Below are 21,434 nucleotides of genomic sequence, written 5' to 3' on the forward strand. Positions count from 1 at the left end.
TAAACACATTAAAATACAATCTGACGCCTGAGCGGACGGTCACATTAAGTGACAGAAAACCACCAGCGGGTTTACTATGTTACACACAGAAGTGCTTTTACATTTTGGAGAGAGAAACCTGAAGGAGGGTAGACTTTTACTTCTAAACGTCTACCTTGTTTTGTTTGGAATTAAGAGTACCTTTGGCCTGGGTGCTTGTGTGGCTTGGGTGGTTTGCTGAGTCGCTGTGGGTGCACTGAACTGCTTGGTGAGGCTCCAACTAAAGCAAAAGACCACTTCTACCAGCCTTCATTTCATCCCACTGCTAATGAGCTGTGACAAGCACTCAGCTCACTGGGTTACCCCATGTCTACAACCACACTGGTATCTGTGCAACTGTGTTATTAATGGGGTGCAGCTGAGGAGGGCTGGGCAGCTTTTAACCAACACCTGATGGCAGACCACCCTGACGAATACGCACCTAAATTTAACTGGTTAGTAAAACAGTAAAGCATAACAGAAATTTGAGACACAGACAAACACGCTAAAAGGATGCACTCATTCATGCTGAAAATTAATAATAATCTGATATAAAATGGTGGCAAAGCCATTTTAAGTATTGGTAAAGCAGATGCGTGCAACCAGTGCAGCTGCAAGGAAGTTTAAATCCTAAAAAAGCACAATGAAAGGGATTTAGTCAACAAGACAATCCTGTTGGGAGACCCTGACAAAGCATCGGAGACTCCCTCCAGACGGCAACAAAACGCAAACGACAAGAGGGAGAAAAAAAATAGTGGAATTCACTGTGCTAGATGACCATCCCCTCTCAGTGAAATGTGGGGTTTCAATGCTCTCCAGCCTCCCTTCATGCTGCCAAAGTCACATTTCATCTCCAAAGCAGCTGTCCCACATCTGTACAGTTACTGAGTGAGTTCCTTTAGAAACAAAGCTGTAGCCTGAACATGAATCCAGGTCATTAATAACTGTCAGTACTGTGGAGACAACGAGCCAGTATGTCGTGCTAAACTATGCCATATTTACTCAGATACAGGGGGCCAATTTTAGTGTAGCTCAACTTTAACAGTTGCTACTAATAACTTTATGCCAATGTTTAACTCACATCAGAACTTATTAGAGCCCACGTATCCTATCATTATCCAGCTTAAGTCATAAAAGAAGTAAAAATAGACTGCTGGCTCAAAGCCCACCAACCACCACTACCTACCAGGAGGTCTGCTCAGGCACAGCCTTCACAGCACAGCTGGCTAGAAAAGCAAACACACAGCCCACATGAAGGACCTGCTTCAGTCAGTAATGCTGCTACAAGATCTAAACTATATTGACACAACTGGCTAACTAACTACTTGCTTTGGAACGTGTCTAAAATGTAGTGTTTTGCACCTTTAGGTGTGCAAACATACACACACACAAACAAAACACACATTTTTATTTCCATTTTCTTAAAACACCCTGCAGGTCTTCAAATGTGTCACAGAACAAACTAGGAGTAAAACATATACTGTGAAGTATACATAAAAATAGTTATAAACTTCATAACGTCTTTGATGGTAACTGCAGTTGAAACATAGATCTGGGATTAAGGAGAAGCACTTGAATTTTCTGTGACAGCCAACAAAAAAAATGATAAAGCACCAATTTTACATCAGATAGAATCCACAACCACATGTTCACATCATCACTCCACATGCTGCCTGCTGTGATCTCACATACCAAGCAATTTTGGCTTGAGCGAATGCAAACAAAAGAGCTCGATCCAACTAGGAAAATCAAGAAACCCTGGTAGACCACCTATTAAAGAAAACATCCACTTTCAGAACATGCTCCACTGCGTTTACTTGTGTTTACTACACAGTAACATGAGACAGAACCTGACAAAAGTGTGCCGTACATCACCTCACTGTCACCAGCTCTCCTCTCAGATATCTTTCAGCGCAGTGATTGGTTTCTCCTTGAGGATTTGGGTTGCCATGAGTTGGTAGCAAACCCACGCTCCCCTCTTTCTTCCTCTGCGTCTACCTTCTCCCTGCTAACGCACCACAATCCAGAAGAACTTAATCTCTGTGTTCAAACCAACAGATGCGGCATAACTGTTTTGTCAGCATTAATGAAACTAATGACCTTAATAGAAGACCCGTCTTTCTGCTGTAAACAACCAATTTGCATCATTCAAAGCCACGTTCCGACCTCTAATCAATTGCTTTTCGCTAAAACGTCTCACTTGTCTTTTTAAATGAGCAGACTGATGCCACGCTGCGTGCCACAACAAGAAAACCTCACACTGCATCAGTTATTAAAAACTAGTCAGAGCAATAATCCTCAAATTGCTCAACGCTACGGAAATGACTGGATGCTGTACTGGTCTCTCCCAATGCTTGCTTCATCAAATGCTGGGGTGTTTTGTTTCTGAGGCATTTACAAATTTATATTGAGGTTAATGCTGCGCTTCAGGCTAGTGTGAGTTGTAAAACACCATCCCTATGAGTATTAATATGTGACGGCAAAACTGCATAATAAATGATTCACTTCACTTCTTGCTTTTCACGTTAACCTTCAGGGGAGCGGAGGAGCCCCGCAGCTCAGGCAGAATCGAAATCTGTCATATTCATAATGGAGTGTCAGAGATAAGAGCCTACTTAAAGGAGAAAGGAGCTGCACAGCCCCGAGGCGTGTGCTGTCCAAACCGAGCTGTCCTCCACTCATTAGCACAGCGTGGATCTGTAATCCCTGGCGTTCTTTGGGGGCACAGGTGTCCCCTGTCTGTCCTCAGATTAGCTTTGTAATCCCCAGGACCCCCCTGACCTGACAGTAGCGTTTGTGTTTGTGAAGCTGTTCACTAGAATGCCTCTTGACCACTCGGTGAGTCAAATGTTTTTGCCTCTCGTTTTACACATTCCAACGACATTTCATCCATTTACCTCACTGCGCTCACCGATAACATGACATACTGGACTTAGCAGACCATCTGTCAGCTTCACACTCTCTAACAAGAGTGGGTACTCGCTATTCTCATTTTATCCACGCTGCTCACAATGCCATCAAAGTGCCTTCAGCAAGCCTCGCCACAAATGCAGCGAAACGCAGAAGAAGTCAAATGATCGATGTTGAAATCGGAGCCCAACAGCTTTGTTCAATTTTAAAGCATGACACAGAAAAAAAAATCTATAACACTTTGTGGGTAAAATACACAAAATATTGCAAAAATATGTTTAAGTTGTGGATTAAAAAGAAAGGAAAAAAACTGTGGCTTGAGTGCTGGATGCTATCCAAATTCCGGAAACATCATGGAGGTGGTGTGGAACAGCAGGAAGCTATCCAAATAAAACAAGTGATACATGAACACAGAGGCGCTCTGGCCAGACCAGATGTTGTGAGGTTGCGAAAGTGACTGGACTGAGGTGGAGTCCACGTTCCAGAGCGAATATGAACCCGAAATGTTGTTTGTTCAAAACAGTTAATAAAAAATGGCTCGGCTGAGTTAAAAATGATGAGAAAAATTAGTTTACATGGATTATAATATTTAAAAGAACCTTTTAAATCTTCCTCCTGTGGCAGGAAATCTTCAATGAAATGAAAAAGAAGCCGGATGATTTAATACTACTGCTCAATAATAGCATTTAATTTGTCCTTTATTAACACAAGCCTGACAAATACAACCAGCTTAGTGCCTAACTGTAAGCTGTGACAATGATGGCCACATTTGTGTCACTGTGTCGCATTTAGATCTGTAATAAAGTAAAAGTATTCAGCATCCTGTTTTATGTGTGCATTTGGGTGGGTGGGGGTTGTTTTTTATCCTGTTATACACACTTATTCATTAGTCACAAGAGTGGAATTCAAAGGTTAAATGCAATAACGAAACTGATTACATACAAACTTCACAAGAAAAAGTGATAAAATAAAAAGCCTTTGAAATGGCTTCCATGATGTCACCCGCACGCACAGATGGCAGGCATGACGTAACCTGAGAGCTGAGTGCTTTCGCTTTATTTTCACTGGAAAACCAGGAAGCTTTACCGTTGCTTCGAAAGAATTACTGTCCCCTAGTTTGCAGTTTCAACGCCTTTATGTGGCACTGCAGCTAAAACATTACTTTCCTGCTCTGTGACACTTCTGGAAGGCGTGCAAACATTTCTGACAGAATCATGATTACCTCCCCCACAAAAAAAACCCCAAACACACCTGTAAATTTTGACCCTCCAATCCCACCCTGTCTAAACCGGCATCCCTCAAACGCCAAAGAGCCGTACACTCACTTTTTCTAACGAGACGATAGAGGCACTCTGAACAGCAGGTGCCCGCCACAAAAGTACACTTTTGCATGGGAGCTTGAAACCACATGATTACTGAGCACAGAGCTGCTTTTATGGTATAAAAAAAGGGCTGCAAGTGGCATCCCTGTCGAGCACACGGACACGGTGCCTGCAGACTTAACAGTGTGGATCAAACTGTTCAAAGCTGAAACATCTGAACACCAGCGTCAGTGATCACAGGTATTATTCAAACCTGTTCAACTGTCCCATGGTGAGCATCTTAATACAAGATTTTCATAGGAGAGGAAAATTGCCTGCTCACCTGAATTTGAAGGATTCAATCTATTATTATATATTATAGATTTATTTTATAGGTGCATAAAATTATTTACCATTTGTTGGTAACGTGTTTTTTTTTAACGAAAAAGCAATCTGAAGCTTCTACTGTAGGAAAGAAACAAAACTGATGTCTTGCCAATTTCCTATCTCTGTTTTTGAGATTTACTGGAAGCGCTTGAGTTGGTACTGAATCCAAATCATAACCCCGGATAGGCTGGTGCTTCTCTGTAGCTACTTGTAAAGAGTCTAGAGTAAAAGGCAAATCTTCTGTCCAATAAAACCTGAAACAGCAGACTGCCACATTGTCTTCAGGTCTAATGGAGTCCATTCAAATTCAACAGCACCTCCCATTCTGCTCCGCAGATGTTAATTCTGGCAAGTTGCTACCCGACAGAACCTGCCTTTTTTACTGTGGCCATTTCAAAAGCAGCTTATGTCTCACAAAGAATAAAATAATAAAAACGTACTAAAATAAAAGCCTGAAAAAGAATGTTAAAGCTAACTTTTGAGACAAAGTGTTACATCACATCACAACTGAGGACAAAAATTAAGCTCAAGGCCCAGGATTGGCAAGTGTCAATCCCAGAGGATAAAGTGTATCCTTGTCATAATGACACTAATAACTGATGAATTTGCTGGAAGTTTTAGATAAAACTCAACATCATTAACATTAACTAATTCTTAAGAGGTCACAACAAAACACCCACTCTTATGCAGAACTTTGACAGACCAAGCAGAATGTCTTTCTAGTGCAGCTGCCACCTTGGAGCCTGGACAGATCCTGACCATAATGCACTTCTCAAAAGAGCTGCAACTCTGTTGCTCTTTTGTGTGAATTTTGGACTGGTCCTGGCAATGGACTGTTACCCACATGAAAGGATCAGACTGGTCTTTTTAAGACTCCATCATCATACACCTGCAGGAAGAATTACACCAAATATAACTATGGATGGCCAAGTCTAAACAATGACTCCAGGCTGATGTCAAAACTCCCAGGGACATTTTCTTTTCCTCTTAACACAGTTGCTAGCTGGCATTCAACATTTCATTGATGCCAAACAAAGTGTTCGGCTGCTTTATTAGTCCACAACCACGCAACTGAAACTTCATTCAGCAGGTAAACAAAAGCAAAGTAAAATCAAAACAAAGTCCAGCTGACAGGTTTAAAGATTATCCTAGAGTCAATGATTTCCTTTGGGTTTATGTGCCACCCACATAGTGGAGCAGAAAACCGAACCCCCGAATGTGCACATGTCAAAACTGAAGTTAGACCAACGATACTGATTGGACCCTCAGTAGTTTCAACTGGGTGGTGACTGCACACAGCTGAGAGACTTTTTCTCACATAATCAGCTGAGCCTCTGCCAGCCAGGCAAGATGCCTCCAGGCTATGCTTTGGGATCTTGAGCAGCACATTATCGCTTCACACCGCAGTACCTCACATCCCCTCTGAGATTTCACAGGCCAGAGCGTTGGTTGCAGGATTTCATTGCTCCCTGAGCATAACATCCTCAGTGCTGTTCTGGCTAATTGGTGGGTGAGTATCCTGGGGATCCAGCACAGCAGAAACCAATACAAACACACACACGCTTAGAAACGGGTATGTGTGGAGGCCTCTCGTGGCCTGCCGGCTCTGGGTCCAGTGCCAGGCTCCGTCTTGGGCTTCACACAGAATAAAGAGCAGCTCTGTCTGGTGGTCCTGACGCACGGGATTCAGCCACTGCTCATCCTCTGCACCACAGACAAAACCCACTGTTCTATTTTATTAATGAAGAAGAGTCAACGTGGAAAAACCTAAGAGGTTTAGCTTAGTCACTTCCTGGGTTTCATGTAGCACTGTGTGAGATGCAGGGCTCAGTGTCTTCGCACATTTGAATGACATTCTAACAAAAAGCCAATTTGCATATTACCACCAATGCACTTTGGATACACCTTACCCTGGGAAGTACCAGAAAGCGTTTTCCAGGTAAAAACCCACTCTGGACCTGCCGATGTGACAGATTAGACTTCATTTAAACATGAGGGCTACTCTTGTGATTAATCTGCTGGAGTGGATTTCAGATGCGGTACCTCACAGCAGAAATAACAGCAGATTGTGGTGCGTCGCAGCCTTTAAACAAAGCAGCTTAGACGTAATCTGGGCAGACTACTGAGAAGAGCAACAACAGCATCCAAGCTACAGTCCCCCCCATATGGCATTTAAACAAGTAATGACTCTGAACTTCTCTGTCTCCATGACAGCAGGCACGATACTCAGAGATTCAACTCGACGGTCTCCTGGATGTGGGTGCAATCTAATTTGATTGTCAACTCTGTGGTTAGCTGAGGCAGAAGAGCAGACATGAGGCCTTGGCTGCATTCCTGTTACAGAGTCATTTTCCTTTGGTTCAGTGTGAAGCATATAGACTGACTAATACTGTACATGTGACTCCCAAAGACCGACTGTAATCATTTCACGTGCTTTCAGCTATTGTGCACTTATAAGCCAAGAAACATGTTAAAAATGCCGTTCAGAAATTTTGTCTGGATCTGGCAAGTGCATGGTTAACTGATCAGCAGCACACTGACATGACAGAACTGTGCCGTGCAGATTAGACATCAAGAGGGCTCACTCATGATCATGTGGAACTCATCTGTGGTTGACTTATGTTACCAATACTACGACAACAAGCGAGCAAAGATGCTTTAAAAGAACCAGCAACAATGAGGAGTCATAGAAAGCAGAGAGCCTTGGCATACAAACAAATTCCTATTTATGTCTCTATGACAATCTGCGCCGTCTAAACAAAGATTATTTGGGTTTAATCTCCTTCTGACTGAAGGCCAAGGCTGCATGTGAATCAGGCAGTCCGATCACAGCAGAGGCCTCAGATTACTATTAGCTCAAGTCTGTTTCAGAGATCAGTTCTTGGCCTAATGAGCCACTTCACTGGGAGCTTTTCATTTGGTAGAAACTGCAGACTCCACCAGAGGCAAGCCACTTGTATGACAATCACACACAGTGAGAGCAAACAACCATATCTAAGGAAGGTGTGTTGAAATTTAACTTACTACAGCTTTGAAGGAGCTGAAGGCAGTTAAAACTACATCAGTATAAGTTAGGGTTAGCTCACTGAGCACAGGCAAAGGTTATAGTTTCTATTATTTCTTTGGGTCTTAAATACAAACTTTCAACTATTTTAATGAGATAAATGCGATAAGTACAAAAAAACAACAACAAGATATTACAACGGCCAAGAAGTGGGGACTTCTAAGTATAATTTAGATTGGCACATGTACACAAATCATTAACTACAGACATAATATGGTGATAAACTTTAACAACACTGAATTTTGCATTGATCTTAACAGTTTATTCTTGACCTTGGAAACATTTTTGCTAAAACAATCTCCAGTGAAGGACCATTTAATGGCATTGACACATTAACTCATCTTGTGGACTGTGCCAAGATCCTGGACTTCCTGGATCTTCTAGCATTCAGTGGGTAGTTTAACAGAACACCGTGACACCAGTTCCTGTACAACACAAGTCAACATTACTTGTGCAGCTACACAAAATCTTTACTGTAGAAACTAGGTTAATTTTACATGTGTGGTTACACACAGATGCAGTCTGCTCAGATGATTTGAGTCACGAGTTCATATTTGAAAAGCTTTTCACATCACACACCGTGCAAATTTTAATAGAGTGTAGTTCTGTGCAAAACTCTTGTCACCCTTCATTTCTCTTTATATTTTGCTTCCAAGGCTCTAGACTTTCATGTAATTTTTAAGTGCTCTTGAGCAACAGTTCTCCACGCTTGCTGAAAGTTTTTCTCTGGACATTAACTGCTATTTTACTCGGTCTGTTGCAAAAGCATATGTCCTCATTTCTTTAATTGAATTCATGAAAAATGCCAACGATAACACATGAAAGGGTGGTTTTAACGCAGATACTCATAAGGAAGAAAAAACAGAGTAAAGGCTGAGTTATGAAAAATTACACTACAACTGGACTAAGAATCGGTGGCAACAGGTCTTATTTAGTGATGAATCAAAATTTGTAATCTTTGGATCAAAGTGTCATCATGTGTACAGAGGAGCTCAGAACAATGGATAGAAAAAAAATAAATGATGGAGCAGTATCAGTCGTGGATTGACCTCCTCAGAGCCAACACCTCAGCATTATTGAAGCAGTGACAGAGACAATGAGGAAAGGCAACCAGCATCCAAAGAAGAGCTTTGAATGTCCTTCAAGAAGCCTGGAGAACTAATCCTGAAGACTAATACATAAAGAAATTACAACAAGTGATGGTCAACCTCATTAGAATAGTACAAACTCTGTTTTTGCCTTATATGTTTTGTTTTTAATCTTTCATGTTTGCACACTTTAATAAATCACTGTCTATTTCCCATTTTCCTGACAAAATATCATGAAATGAGGGGCAACTCAAGACTATTGCAAAGAACTATATGTCCTCGATTAAAAAGAAAAAAACAAATACAAAGCTGTGGACAACTTGAATGTGGTTACATACTGTGCAAGCCTTTAATCCAAATGGTTCCCTGCTGTGATCCAAAGCTTGCCTGTTGATCAAATCTATTAAAAGTGGCAAGTAAACAGTCCTGCAGCTATTATTTGACCAATCTGGTGTCAATATGCAACAAGAAGACTAATATCATCATGTCCAAAAGCAGTCATTTAGTTATAGTTTACATAACTGATAAGGGGAAACCAGCCAATCAGATCGATAAAACTTTATGGGTGACTAACAAGGGGCTAAATGGCCCACTTAAATCTTGATCAGCTCTGAAGGCCTCTGTTATGTCAGGACACAAAGCAGAGCGAGGGGAATCATCCTAATCGTTTGCCACTCAAACTGAAGTGAGGTGATCAGAGTCACGTAGTGCCACTTGATAGTGCCAACTGCCATGAGCCACAGCTGAGACACATTAGGGTTTAAACGGCAGTAACTAACACTAAATGCTGTGATTATAGCACTAAGTTCTTTTAATGCTGGAGGGCTTCCATCCCACCAAGAGATGAGGCATCATGCTGGCAGCAAGGAAGAGGAGGGGAGTCAGCGGGGGAGTTCCTGACATGGTATGAGGACGGGCGTTTCAGATAGCCATCCTAAGAAATTTTAGACTTAAATAGTTTGATTAGGGCGGGGGTTTGTATCCTGGGAAGCGTAATAATGATGAGTTTTATAATCAACAAACTAAATTTTCTAGATCCCAACTGTTTTGCTATTTCTCATTTGAGAGGGGAATTCCTAATGCTTGTAAAATGTAGGAAGTAGGTGGTTCTAGTAGCAGATGTGATTAAGAAAAGGGCCTAAATCCCTCGGCAGTGTGACGTCAAACCTCTCTCTCCGTGCTGCCTCCAGGACAGAAAGGGATTCACCAGTGTCTGACAAGCAGCAATCACACCCCAACACAGCACAGCGAATTGACTTCCACCTAAACTGCTTTTTTGTGATGTGCTTACAGGCTAAACGATCTGCCCCGCCACCACTAACATAACAAAAATGCTCTGTAGCGAGTTGAAAAAAAAAAAAGACAAGCTCGAAATGAAAAACCTTCTCCTCGTCTCCGTGACGAGTGCACGACGATGCAGTGATAAGAACCGGCTTGCTCAAGTCAAATTCCTTCTCCTAAAGCAGTTAATGTGTATGAGGGCGCGAGGCCAGGCGACAATCACGTTTGACCCACATTTTGCCGGCTCTCAAATTTCACCTCACTGTTCCTCTGTGCAGGTTTTGATTCACTGACTGGGGCACAAAGCTGGAGAGCAGAAAGTCATGTGTTATTCTGTGATGGCTTAAATAAATAAAATTGTCCAAGAAGATGGTAAATAACACTTTAGTACACCAGTACACCAAGAAATGAGCAACACATCTGGCCAATCAAAACCTATTATATACAAACCTTTTGTGAATCCCTGCAACACAGTCAGTATCTTGATCAACTGTTTAGAACTTTTTGCATGGAGGACTCTTTATGTTGGTGCCCAGGTAAGGTAACTGTTGACAGATCCACTGCCTGCCTATGATGTGACAGATGTTTCAAAGGACCTGACATGCCAGGCACTTAAAGCTTCAATGGGGAGCTTGTGTCTGGACTCATAAAGTTACCAGTGTAGGTGTCTCATGCATATACTTGTGGAAGTGCTACAATATTAACATTTTATCTTTTTTTTTTTATTTATTTATTTATAGGGCCAAAACGTAGTGTCTGATCTATTTCAGGACTATGTGGTAAAAAGTGTAAAAGCTGACTCAGATACTTGTTGAATCAAAAAGAAAGAAGGTATCAATAAATTCCCAGTTCTGCTACAACTTCATCGCTACTTTGATTACGGTTTAAAAAAAACACACAACAAAGTTTAGAATTTTTGTCAAGGTCAAAAAACGTCATATCAGAGGAACAGATGCAGATCTTGTGCAAATAAACAAACACTTTTCTGTTTGGAATGACTTTTTTTTTTTTAACTGAGCAACAAAGAGAGGATCGGGGCGTGCAGGACGAGAAACAGAGGGTCCAACCTACACACACAGCTGTCCCGTCCCGGGGCACCGGAGCATGGAGGGAACAAAGAGAAGACAGATGCAAACGACTTTTTTCTTACCAAAACGATTGCAAATCTCTCCTCCAGTTCACCTGCGTCTGGCATGGGGAGTTTCAGGGGCATGTTGTGTCCCCTGAGATCAGTGTGGTGGTCCATGCTCCCTGCGTTCCCCATGATTCCTCTTTTGACCAGAAACCCCAACTTTTTCCCCTCTTAGTCCACTTGAGAAAAAAACAAAACAAAAAAAAACTCTGCACGGCGATAAAAAGGGGAAATATCCGCACGCTCTTCGCTTTGCTCAGTCGCCCTGGCAGGATCCTCGCAGGTTTATCCAGATCACTTCTTCTTCTTCTTCAACATAAAGCACATGTGAGGGAAGTAACATAATGCGACGGGTCCGAGCGCAAGCGGCGGCGGCGGCAGAGGAGTCCCTGATGAAACATTTTCACGGCAAAGGGAAGAAACCTGGAAACGTGACTCCTCTTACTCACTCGGACCTTTTCTATGCAGTTATCCGTATCTTGCACAATTTCGGCTCCACTCCCAGCCGGTAGTAATGACGACGAGCATGATTCACGATTACTGCAACCCTATCTGTTACTTAGTAGTGACTGAGTGAATGAGTGAGTGAGCGGGTCCGGCTTTCCTAATCCCTCCACTGCTGACCAGCTAGTTAAGGAGGAGGGGGTGTCCACACGCTCACACACACTTGGACACACTCGCAGCCTGCGCGCACACTCTCATCCCTCTTTTACAATGAGTCCTTTCAGGGGGGCGAGCCTCCCACTTCTTCTTGGGGCGTAGCTCCCAAAGCCGTAGCTAAGGAGATGCTCGGTGTTGCATTGTGGTACTTTGAGTCCAGAGTCAGGGGCCAGTAATCAAGGGACGCCCTCGTGCAAAAGAAGAGCGAGTGCAGGGACTCTGTGAAGAGTCTTACGGTGTGTTTTTCACTTTTTGTGTAGATAAACTTAATTTGTTATATAATATCCTGCCAAACTCTGTCACAATGACTTCATTAGTCAAGCGTTTTCTACACATGTATGATTATCAGTTTTGAGCTTAACCAGTTATCATATTGAACAATGTTTTCCAAAAACAGCACATGAGTGTAATAAATCAGTAACTCCAGGCATCATAAGTAGTCACAATGAGATAAGGCTATTTTAATTTACACCTATTTCTAAATTTTGACCATGACTATTTGAGGGAAAAGATTTGCACACAATGACCTTTTCCCTCAGAACAGTCATTTATTAGACAATATTTATTGGCTGAAAATGTGCAAACCAATCACTGCGGTCAAAGCAACAAACACAGACAGGTGTTTTTAATTGTGTGTACTTTTCTATAGCAACAGCAAACTTATAACTTATAACTTTTAACAGGAAGCGATCTCCAGCAGAATCAGGCTCCGGGTGGGACAGCTATGTGGTGGAAAAGAGAGACCTCTAAAAAACGGGACAAATGACAGCTAAACAAAGATGCGAGGAAAGTTAATAATGGATGGATGGAGAAGTGCCCAGTGCATCAGGCAAAGTCCCTCAATGTGACTAAGGGGTGGTTCAGGATCATAACATCCAACCCAAACTATAAGCTTGATCAAAATGGTTTATCAGCTATTTCAAACATTTCCCCCCCAATGAACTTACATTTTAAAAAACTAACTCTTGAACCTCTTGAACATTGGATTCAGTGTAAAATGTGATGATCAACATTCAGTGACAGTAGTAGCAGTCTGCTCAGTTGTGACACCTTAACATTTGTGTAATAAACATATATACATATATTTCTGTATTATACTAAGTACATATTCAGTGGTGAAGGGCAGTCAACATCCACTGTAGAGTTCCTATCAGATCCAGTCTGTTTTTGTTTTTAAACATATTAGGATCTTCAACATGGCTTAAAATGAAATCTGATGCGGTCAGGGTGGAGACCACATTACGCACAACTGGGTGACATCAGCATGCAACCTTTTGGAGAAAATCCAGAGGTTCTCCAGATGCACAGTGCTTTCATTCAGCCTGCTTGACTGACCGAGTAGGGGAGGGTGTCATATATGAGGTTACTTGGCTGCAAACACCAAGGATGCAAAGCACAGCTGACTGACCTCATTCGCTCATTACGTGTTTAAAGTTGAGTATTGTTATTTTGCTCTGTAAGAACCCCTCTCCCCTGCACTGGCTTATTCAAAAGCCATTTATGCTCATTTTGATGTCTGAAGATACTAATTTACCAACAAATTTATTTCATACACCAATTCAACTGCTCAATAACACAAATAGCTTGTCATATGGCAGCTCAGTGCATTTAGATATGTTGACACGGTCAAGGTGATCTGCTGAAGTTTAAACTGAGCATCAGAATTAGTGCCAGGCGGCCTAGTGAGCGGCAGTTCTCTGGGTGAAAATGCCTTGTTGATGTTGAGGTCAGAGGAGAACGATTAGACTGCTTTGAGCTAATATTACAACCAAGGTACACAGAAGAGCATCTCCGTACACACAATACGTAGAACCAGTAGCAGAAGACCACACCGGGTGCTACTCTTGTAAGCTAAGAGGAAAATGATGCTGTATTTTGCATAGACTTACCAAAACTGGACAACAGAAGATTGGAAAAACATTGCCTGGTCTGAAAAGTCTTGATTTCTGCTGCAACTTTTAATGGTTGGATGGTAGAACCAGAATCTGGTGTAAACCTGTGAAAACATGGAGCCATCCTGCCTTGTATCAACGGTTCAAACTGGTGGTGTAATTTTGTTTGAGATATTTTCTTTGTATGCTTTTACAGACTTTTGGGGCTCCATGTTTTTTTTATGGCAATATAAATAACAACGATAATAATGTCAACATAATTTAACTTTGAATCTTGCATTTGTTCTCTGAAAATTGTTTCTTTTTCTCTACATAAATCTAAATGTGCAGCTCACTCTATAATCCACCTATTATCTCAGACAATAAACAGCCTTTACTTTACAATGATCAGCACATGACACGAGCTCAACAATGACTTAACATTAAAACAATGACAACAACACTGTGTGTCGATTAAGTGCAGTGTCAAACAAATGAGGTTGTGTGCTGAAATAACAAGCGTTCCTGACACAGCGGACGGTGACACAGCAGCAATAAAAACAAACAGTGAGGAAGACTGTTTCATTCTTACCCCTCAAAGTAAATAATGGTTTCATTTTTAGTAGATATAGAATGTGCAGAAAGGTGATTAACATAAGCTTAATTAAAATAAACAACTGATAATTTTTCTTTTACTCATTTAATCAACAGCACCTCAGTTTTCTACCTAACACAAATTGCTGAATATTCTTCCAAAGATTGTACATTAGATGCCAGCAGGATGTTGCATGTATGGGTGGAGGCGGCATCTTGCAGCTGCATTTCTGAAAAATCTTGGGGGGGGTGGTATGATGGCCTCAGATATGTCCATGAGGAAATATAAAATGCAAAAGAGGTGCCAAAAATAAAAGCAGCACAATCACGCCAGTGTGTGAGGAATCTCACAGGGAGTTCACTTGGCTGCTCAGTTTAGTAACATCTGTGAAATCAAGCTCTCTTAAAAGGAGACTCATGAAGTTATAGCCTTCATAAGGCTCGAGTAGATTAACAAATGTGTCTTTGTATTTTAACTTATGGCGCTGGAGGGTGCAGTGATTGAATCAAGTACCAACAGATCGTAAGGATAATGGTGCCATCTAGTGTATATTGCTTCCTACTCTGGAGCAGATTAAGACAAAGCTAAATGTCCACAACCCTTTAAAGGAAGACTAAATAACCTGATCATTATGGTTAATGGTCAGGGGTACCAAACATATGGGCCAGGGGCCAGAAGTAGCCTGCCAAGGACTCAAATCTGGGCCACAGGACACCTTTCAAAAAAAAGAAAAAGTGGCCACTTAAGGAGGGCAGTTTTGGGACTTGACTATATTTAAGTTTAACAGCTTTTCCTACTGACATGCAGACAACACCAAAGTAAATAATTTCTATTCACCCCCCCCCCCCCCCCCAAATCTACAATAGAAAATTCTATTGTTATGGTGGGTCCGCATGAGAAAAACAAAACAAAAAATGTAATAAGTTTTTTTAAAAGTAGTATTTTTATTTTATTTTTTTTAAATAGTAAAAGCTTATTACAGTAGAGTGGGTAATGAGCTACCAGAGGTTTCTGTAAATTTTCATATTTATTTCTTAGAATTTAAGCCCAAAGAATCATGCTGGCAGATTTCTTTGACCTGGCCTTGTGAAGTCTTTCCAAGCTCCTTAGACTACGATGACCTAACATAACATTTACTTCCCGTGAGTTCCCATCATAACCAGTGTCCAGGATACTTATTTTCACATGTAGTTTGACGAGGAAGAACCACCGATATATATAAAATTAAAATAAAAACCCAACACATCATTGTATTTAGAAAAATCAGGCACGTTTCTTTGCCCGCTATTTTAAATGAGTTCCCGTTTATGCCAAAGATGTAAATATTTTACACCCGCTCTGCACTGGCAACTAAAGACTTTACAGTACTCTGACACAAATGAAAGCCAACAGGGTTCAGGCAGCTGAGTATCAAACTATATTTATTGTATACAGTATAAGGACAAAAAAAAAAAAATTAAAGAAAAAGAACATTTGCCAACATCACCATGCAAATCTAAAATGTTTAAATTTGAAACGCAGGTGAAAATGAACAAGAACAAAAAAGGTTCCATCAACACACAAGCATAAAACAACGTTAATGTTTGGATAGACTTTTTACAAACGTATTCAAATTGGCAACATGTCATGTATGTATGTATACAATGAGTGAAATACTTATTCTTGGATGAGATAAAATGTCTCTGATAAAAGGTGAGGAGTTTTTCCCCTTTTAAAGTCCTGGACAGGAACAACCGTTTTTCTGCTGTGCAATACCACCAACCACTGAGTTACAATAACTTTTACATCTACATTTTTATATTAGTCAAACCCTTTTATAAAAAGAAACCTTTTCATTTAGCATTTTTGGTCCAAGAACCTTACTGTACTACCAGTCAGATAAATCCACTTTGAAGGTAACAGTATTGAGGTAAACCATCCATAATGACGCTTTCCAAGCACAAGTATTTCTCCTGTTGAAGATAAACTGTGCATGGACAGATTATTTCTAAATGTTCTTTTAAAAACGCGACTAAAATCTACATGAGAATAATGTCACAAAATCTCCCATCTATGAACAGATCACTACTGACTATCCCAGCAGCATTCCTCATAAGTACATGAATATTTAAATAGTCAAGTCCATCCTGAATATGAATTCTTACCATTATCTGGAAAAAAATTAAACAAATATCAAGAAACAGAAAAGAAAGCATGTCATTTAGCTTACTCAGACAGCTGAACATCACAAAAACCCCACAATGGTCCCGTCATTACAAGCCATAATATGAGATGTACTCTGTCCTTATGAATTTCAAATTGGTTTTGGTGAATAAAACATTAAGTTACCTAATCTCAAAGTCTGTATTTGGCCCCAAATGATCATTATTATCCTTTTTATTTTTTGTTGTGTGAAGTCTTTCATTTAGGGAAGCACAGTCGATAAACCTAATAGAAAAAGAAAACTGAATTGAAAAGGAGAAACAAAACAAAACAAAAAAAATTGTTGACTCTTTCCACTTAACAGACTCCTCCCGTCTGTTGCTGAAATACATCAATAGTGTCTTCATCCTCCATCTCCAGCTGCAACAAAGACACGTGCACATTAGTCTCTCAGACCATGTCTTGACAGGAGGTTTTCAGTAATGCTAATAATATCATGTAGGCAGGTTTCCCTGCCTAAATTACCACTTTTAAATTACCATGTTAGGACTGTTTTGTTTGTCTGTCTTATCCCTGAGGTGTAATATATATTATTAGAGTTAAAATGAACACTGACAATTTGGTGCACAAAAAGAGCTTTCTGAAATAAACAAAATTTACATGTATTTTGTACCCTGTATGTGTAAAGCACAACTAATATTGGACAATGTTTCCCCGAAAGGTCACTGCAGACACTGGACTTTTACCATAATTCCACTTTTTTTTTGATAGGTTTGAGGTCGTTGCACTTTGAAATGATTTCTACTGAACAATCCTGAGGTAGATACAACATCCAGTCTGTTCAATGTACCAGCTCCACTGGTAGCTAAACAGTTCCAGATCAACATGCTACAACCTGCATGTGGAACAGCTAGTAACAGTTCCTTTGTTTATGTCTGAAGGATGTCTCCTCCAGACATACTTCAGGTAATTCTGCTCAGAAACAGTTTTGTCTAATCTGATTAACATTCTCCTGGAGAACATTTGTGCATGTGGTCAGCAGAAAGCTTTTGTTTAGCTTTGCATGTCCTTTTTGGATGGCAGCCTCAGTCTACAGCAATACAAACTCATGAGTGTCTCCAATGGTCCAGCAGCTTCAAGTTCATGATGGGTCTATGCCTTGATGGGTTCACACCATCCAAACCAGCTTCCATTCAGCCAACCTCTTTGGTCTTTTCAGACTTTGGCTAACTTGTTGACCATTTGAACCGATGGTCTTGTAATGTGCAGCTGTTCAGGAATTTGTCACATACACAAATATAGGATTCCCTTTCTCAAATCTGCACTGAGCGTTTTGGACTTTCATTCTGCTTTTTGTCAGTCCAGTGGCAAAAAGCAAATGGTTTGTGAGAAAGTATGAGCTTTACTCAACCACAATTATTAACAGAAGGCTGGCGTTTTCGTGTTCACCACACACCCTCCGTCATGGGTGGTGTGTGCACAGTTTGACGTCACATTGCCTGATGCACACCCACAGTATTTGTAGCGCCTTGACTGGTCGTCCGCCTCTCGACTTTTGCAAACTGGCACGTTGTGCCGCAGCTAAGCTAAAGACATGTGTGTACAGTCATTTAGGATTTTACAGTCATTTTGATGATATTCCAGTACAGAAGCTCAGATATATCATTCAGGAGAATACTGCACCGGGTTCCTGCACTTAACGGCAGGAAAACTGACTGTGTGATGATGATCTAGACTTCTGGGGGAAATCTACGTCGTAACCGGAACCTTTAGATCCTACCAGTAACTTCCCAAGTAGCTTGATGTGAACCTCCTGACAAATGTAACTACATGTATGGTTGATGCACCACGAAGTAACTGAATGGCTTGGAAGCAGGGATGGGTACCGGTGTCCGGTGCCATCATTCTGACAAACGGTAGTAACCAGACCGAAAAGCAGCGCACATTTCGGTGCTTTTTTTCCTGAGCTGTGATACACTTCTAGCCAATCATTTTACGTTTCCGAGGATAGTAGGCGGGCCCAGGTACGTACGTTCTTTTAGAGCAGAGCTACAGATTAAAAATGTCCAAGGCGAAGCGGTCAAAAGTCTGGTTGTACTTCACAGCAAAATATGCAAACTCAGCAGCCTGCAACAAGTGCTTTAAGCTGATACTGTGATACTGTCAAAGGAGGTAACACCTCAAATCCGATGAAACACCTGGCGACGCATAGCGTTTTTTTTAAAGCCCAGAAATGCACCGTATTTGATAGCTTGCTGCGAGACCTCACACCGAGCACATCTACTGCGGGTGGGTTGCCTGTTATGCAACATCCCCCAAAAACACGAAGAGTAGAGTCCTGGCCCCTAGCCCTGCCAGTGTAGCAGAAATGATGACGGATGATGATGCAGCAGCAGCCGTTCTTCTCTGCGCGAGTAGCTTAATGTTGTTCGTGTGTAATTTACGTTGAGTAGGCTAACCATGTTATTAAATTAATGCATGTAAGGTGAACTAGCAAACATCATAGCTACATGCGGCTGTCCTCTTGTTTGATGGCAGATACTCCCTTCACCCTGGCCAAAAAGGCTAAAATGACCAAAGAAAAAGTGGAAAACAGTTAAACATGAGAGGTTTTGGACAAAGTTTGTGTTTTTTTCCATTGTTTAAGCACTGCTTCCAGCCAAGAGTGATACCATATATGCCCCATAGCTGCAGAAAAGGCTAACATTGTTATCTTTTTACAAAAAACAGCTGAACATGAGAGGTTTTTGGACCAATTTTGTGTTCTCCATTCTTTAAGCACCGGTTTGAGCACCGGCACCGTTTCAAAAGTACCGATTTGGCACCGGTATCGGATAAAACCTAAACGATACCCATCCCTACTTGGAAGGTTACAGCATAGGGTTAATAGGGATTTTCAGTTACGTCATAAGTAACGATGTAGATTTCCCACAGAAGTCTAAATCATGCTTTAAAGATAAGGCAAGGAACACCGAAATCTGAAAGGATCTCTGGAGTAGAACCACTCCTCCTACAAAAGGAGCCAGTCGAGGTGGTTAAGTCCTCTCTTTGCAAGGCATGCCCAACTGGGAAGAGAACCCAGAGTAGCGCCAGAAACATCTTCCTTTTCTTTCTTTTAAATGTCAAAAAAGTTGCTTAAAACTAAAAATTATATTTTTATTTATCAGGCAAATAAACTAAATCCACATTTTAGTGGATTTATTATTTTTTCCTAATTTTTTAGCATTCTAAATATTACTGATTAAAAAGGTTTTACATCTTTATCTTTACTTATTTGGCCAAGTTTGAGCAACAAACAAAGAATTTGACTTTGGTTTACTTTACATTCAAAATATTTGTTCAGCCCTGTACTATTTCAGTGTTGCAACTATAAAGTAGCTAAACACAGAGCAGAAAAAAAAAGTGGTCTTATGCTTCACACTATATAAACATATAAAACTGATATCCAACGCTGAATATCTTTTCATTACGCATAAAAATACAAGAGGACAAGTAGATCTTATCCTCCGATTTGGCTGTTACATGCCATTTTGCATCACTTTAATGACGACATTACAAATATCCAACCAAATGCATTAACTTTATGATTTATAGCTGTAAGTCTTCACTTTGAGGTTGTGATTGGGCATTTTCTGGAGAAGCTGAGATGTACAACTTGGCCTGAAGGCTGTACTTGTTGTGCTGGCATAAAAGACTTTCTAGTTAAAGAAAACAAGGGCAATGCTATTTTGCATCTTCAAACCTCCATAATGAACTGGGCCTTTAGTATTTTACCAACCTGTGCAGGTGTGTCCGTTTCATTAATTGGTTGTCCATCAAACCTAAACCTTATCTGCCGAATCGACAATCCCTGGAAAAGACAGAAAGGAATTTTCTCTTAGATTCTGCATCTAGTTAATCATCGCAATAATATGAGCAAAAAAGCTCAAAGGGCCCCATACCTGTCTTTCGCAGTATGCCTTCATTAGCTTGCTTAATGGAGTGTGCCTTTTAATTTTGAACTGTACAACCGAGCCATCCTGACCAGCTACCTTGAGGTTAATGTGGTCGTTCTCCGTCTTCACTCCTTCCTGCAACAAAAGCAAAAAGGTCACCAACAGAAGCGTCCGGGAGTAAGCCCCGATTAGTTCAAAGTAGCAGCCAACCTAAGTTAGCCAACTACGTTTACAAGAAAGCGTGATAACGGAGGGAGGTAGGTTTCAAACCCAAAACCCGCACGCATACACACTTCCTTTCGCCTTCTCCCAGCGTTAGCATAGCAGGCTAGTCCGTGTTCAAACTGGCGCAGAAAGCCACAATGGCGCAAACAGTAAAGGGGAAAAAAACAAGCCATTCATTTCGCTAGCACTCTCTGTTACCGACATTAGCAAACATAGTTTAACTGAAAGGTATGCCGATAGGCAGGAGGCTGGATATGGAAGATACAGAACAGGATAGGCACAAACTGAGCTTAAAGCCAAAATATCCGCAAATTGAGCAACCTTTGTTTCCCCCGTCTACCCGCTCAAACTAGGAAACTGCAGCCTTTAAGCAGCACTAGCTTAGCAGAACATGCTAACGGCTGCTTGCAGCGGGCATAATGAGCACCTAAAGATGAACATGACCCAGATGTGTCTCTGTAGGAGCGCGGCACCGACCTTTGGCTTTTCTTCAGACATTCTGCTATTTCCTCCGGTATTTAAGAGTAACGTGGACTCCGGCTGATAATGGTGAAGCGGTTTATCAGCTCCTCCGGCTCTTTCGTTTGGCGAGGGAGCGCGCAGTGATATTTAAAATGTAATTCGACCAAAAACGTCACGTGATCCATTTTTCGTCGGGGCCGCGGATGCGTGAGCGTCCGCTAATTTGCGCACTCCCGTGACATAGGGGAAACAAAAGGGCCCTGATCAAAGAAAACGCGGGAGCTCAGGACAGAAGCTTTCAAATGGCAGCTAATTTACCATGGAAGCTGGCCACACTCATCTCATTACCATAGTAATTACATA

The 21,434-nt window shown here is 41.2% G+C and overlaps 2 protein-coding genes across 14 annotated transcripts in view; both read right to left on the reverse strand.

The window, feature by feature from the left end:
• The window catches only part of fmnl2a (formin-like 2a), a 49,854-nt gene extending 37,959 nt beyond the window's left edge, over nt 1-11,895 (reverse strand). For all 13 annotated transcript variants that reach the window (XM_004555424.4, XM_012920282.3, XM_012920283.3 and 10 more), the window contains exon 1: nt 11,200-11,895. In XM_004555424.4, the coding sequence (XP_004555481.2) occupies nt 11,200-11,313 (114 nt within the window). In that variant the 5' untranslated portion in view covers nt 11,314-11,895. The remainder of the gene's footprint in view (nt 1-11,199) is intronic.
• A 4,377-nt stretch (nt 11,896-16,272) lies between these two features.
• Nucleotides 16,273-21,244, reverse strand: sumo3b (small ubiquitin like modifier 3b). The gene is made up of 4 exons (XM_004555426.6): nt 21,087-21,244; nt 20,391-20,519; nt 20,228-20,299; nt 16,273-16,869 (listed from the first exon to the last, which is right to left on the reverse strand). Exons 1-4 carry the CDS (start codon nt 21,105-21,107, stop codon nt 16,807-16,809), a joined length of 285 nt encoding a protein of 94 aa, XP_004555483.1. The 5' UTR covers nt 21,108-21,244; the 3' UTR covers nt 16,273-16,806.
• Nucleotides 21,245-21,434: the final 190 nt, after the last annotated feature.

The sequence above is a fragment of the Maylandia zebra genome, linkage group LG16 (assembly GCF_041146795.1).
Source record: "Maylandia zebra isolate NMK-2024a linkage group LG16, Mzebra_GT3a, whole genome shotgun sequence".
Classification (NCBI taxonomy): Eukaryota; Metazoa; Chordata; class Actinopteri; order Cichliformes; family Cichlidae; genus Maylandia; species Maylandia zebra.

Bases quoted from the DNA above. Each gene is read 5' to 3' on its own strand.
- sumo3b (XM_004555426.6), bottom strand. From the start codon at position 21,107: ATGTCTGAAGAAAAGCCAAAG. The intron at 20,300-20,390 runs GTATGGGGCCCT...TGTCTTTTCCAG, and splicing joins AGGCATACTGCGAAAGACAG to GGATTGTCGATTCGGCAGAT. The intron at 16,870-20,227 runs GTTGGTAAAATA...TCTTTGTTGCAG, and splicing joins AAACGGACACACCTGCACAG to CTGGAGATGGAGGATGAAGA.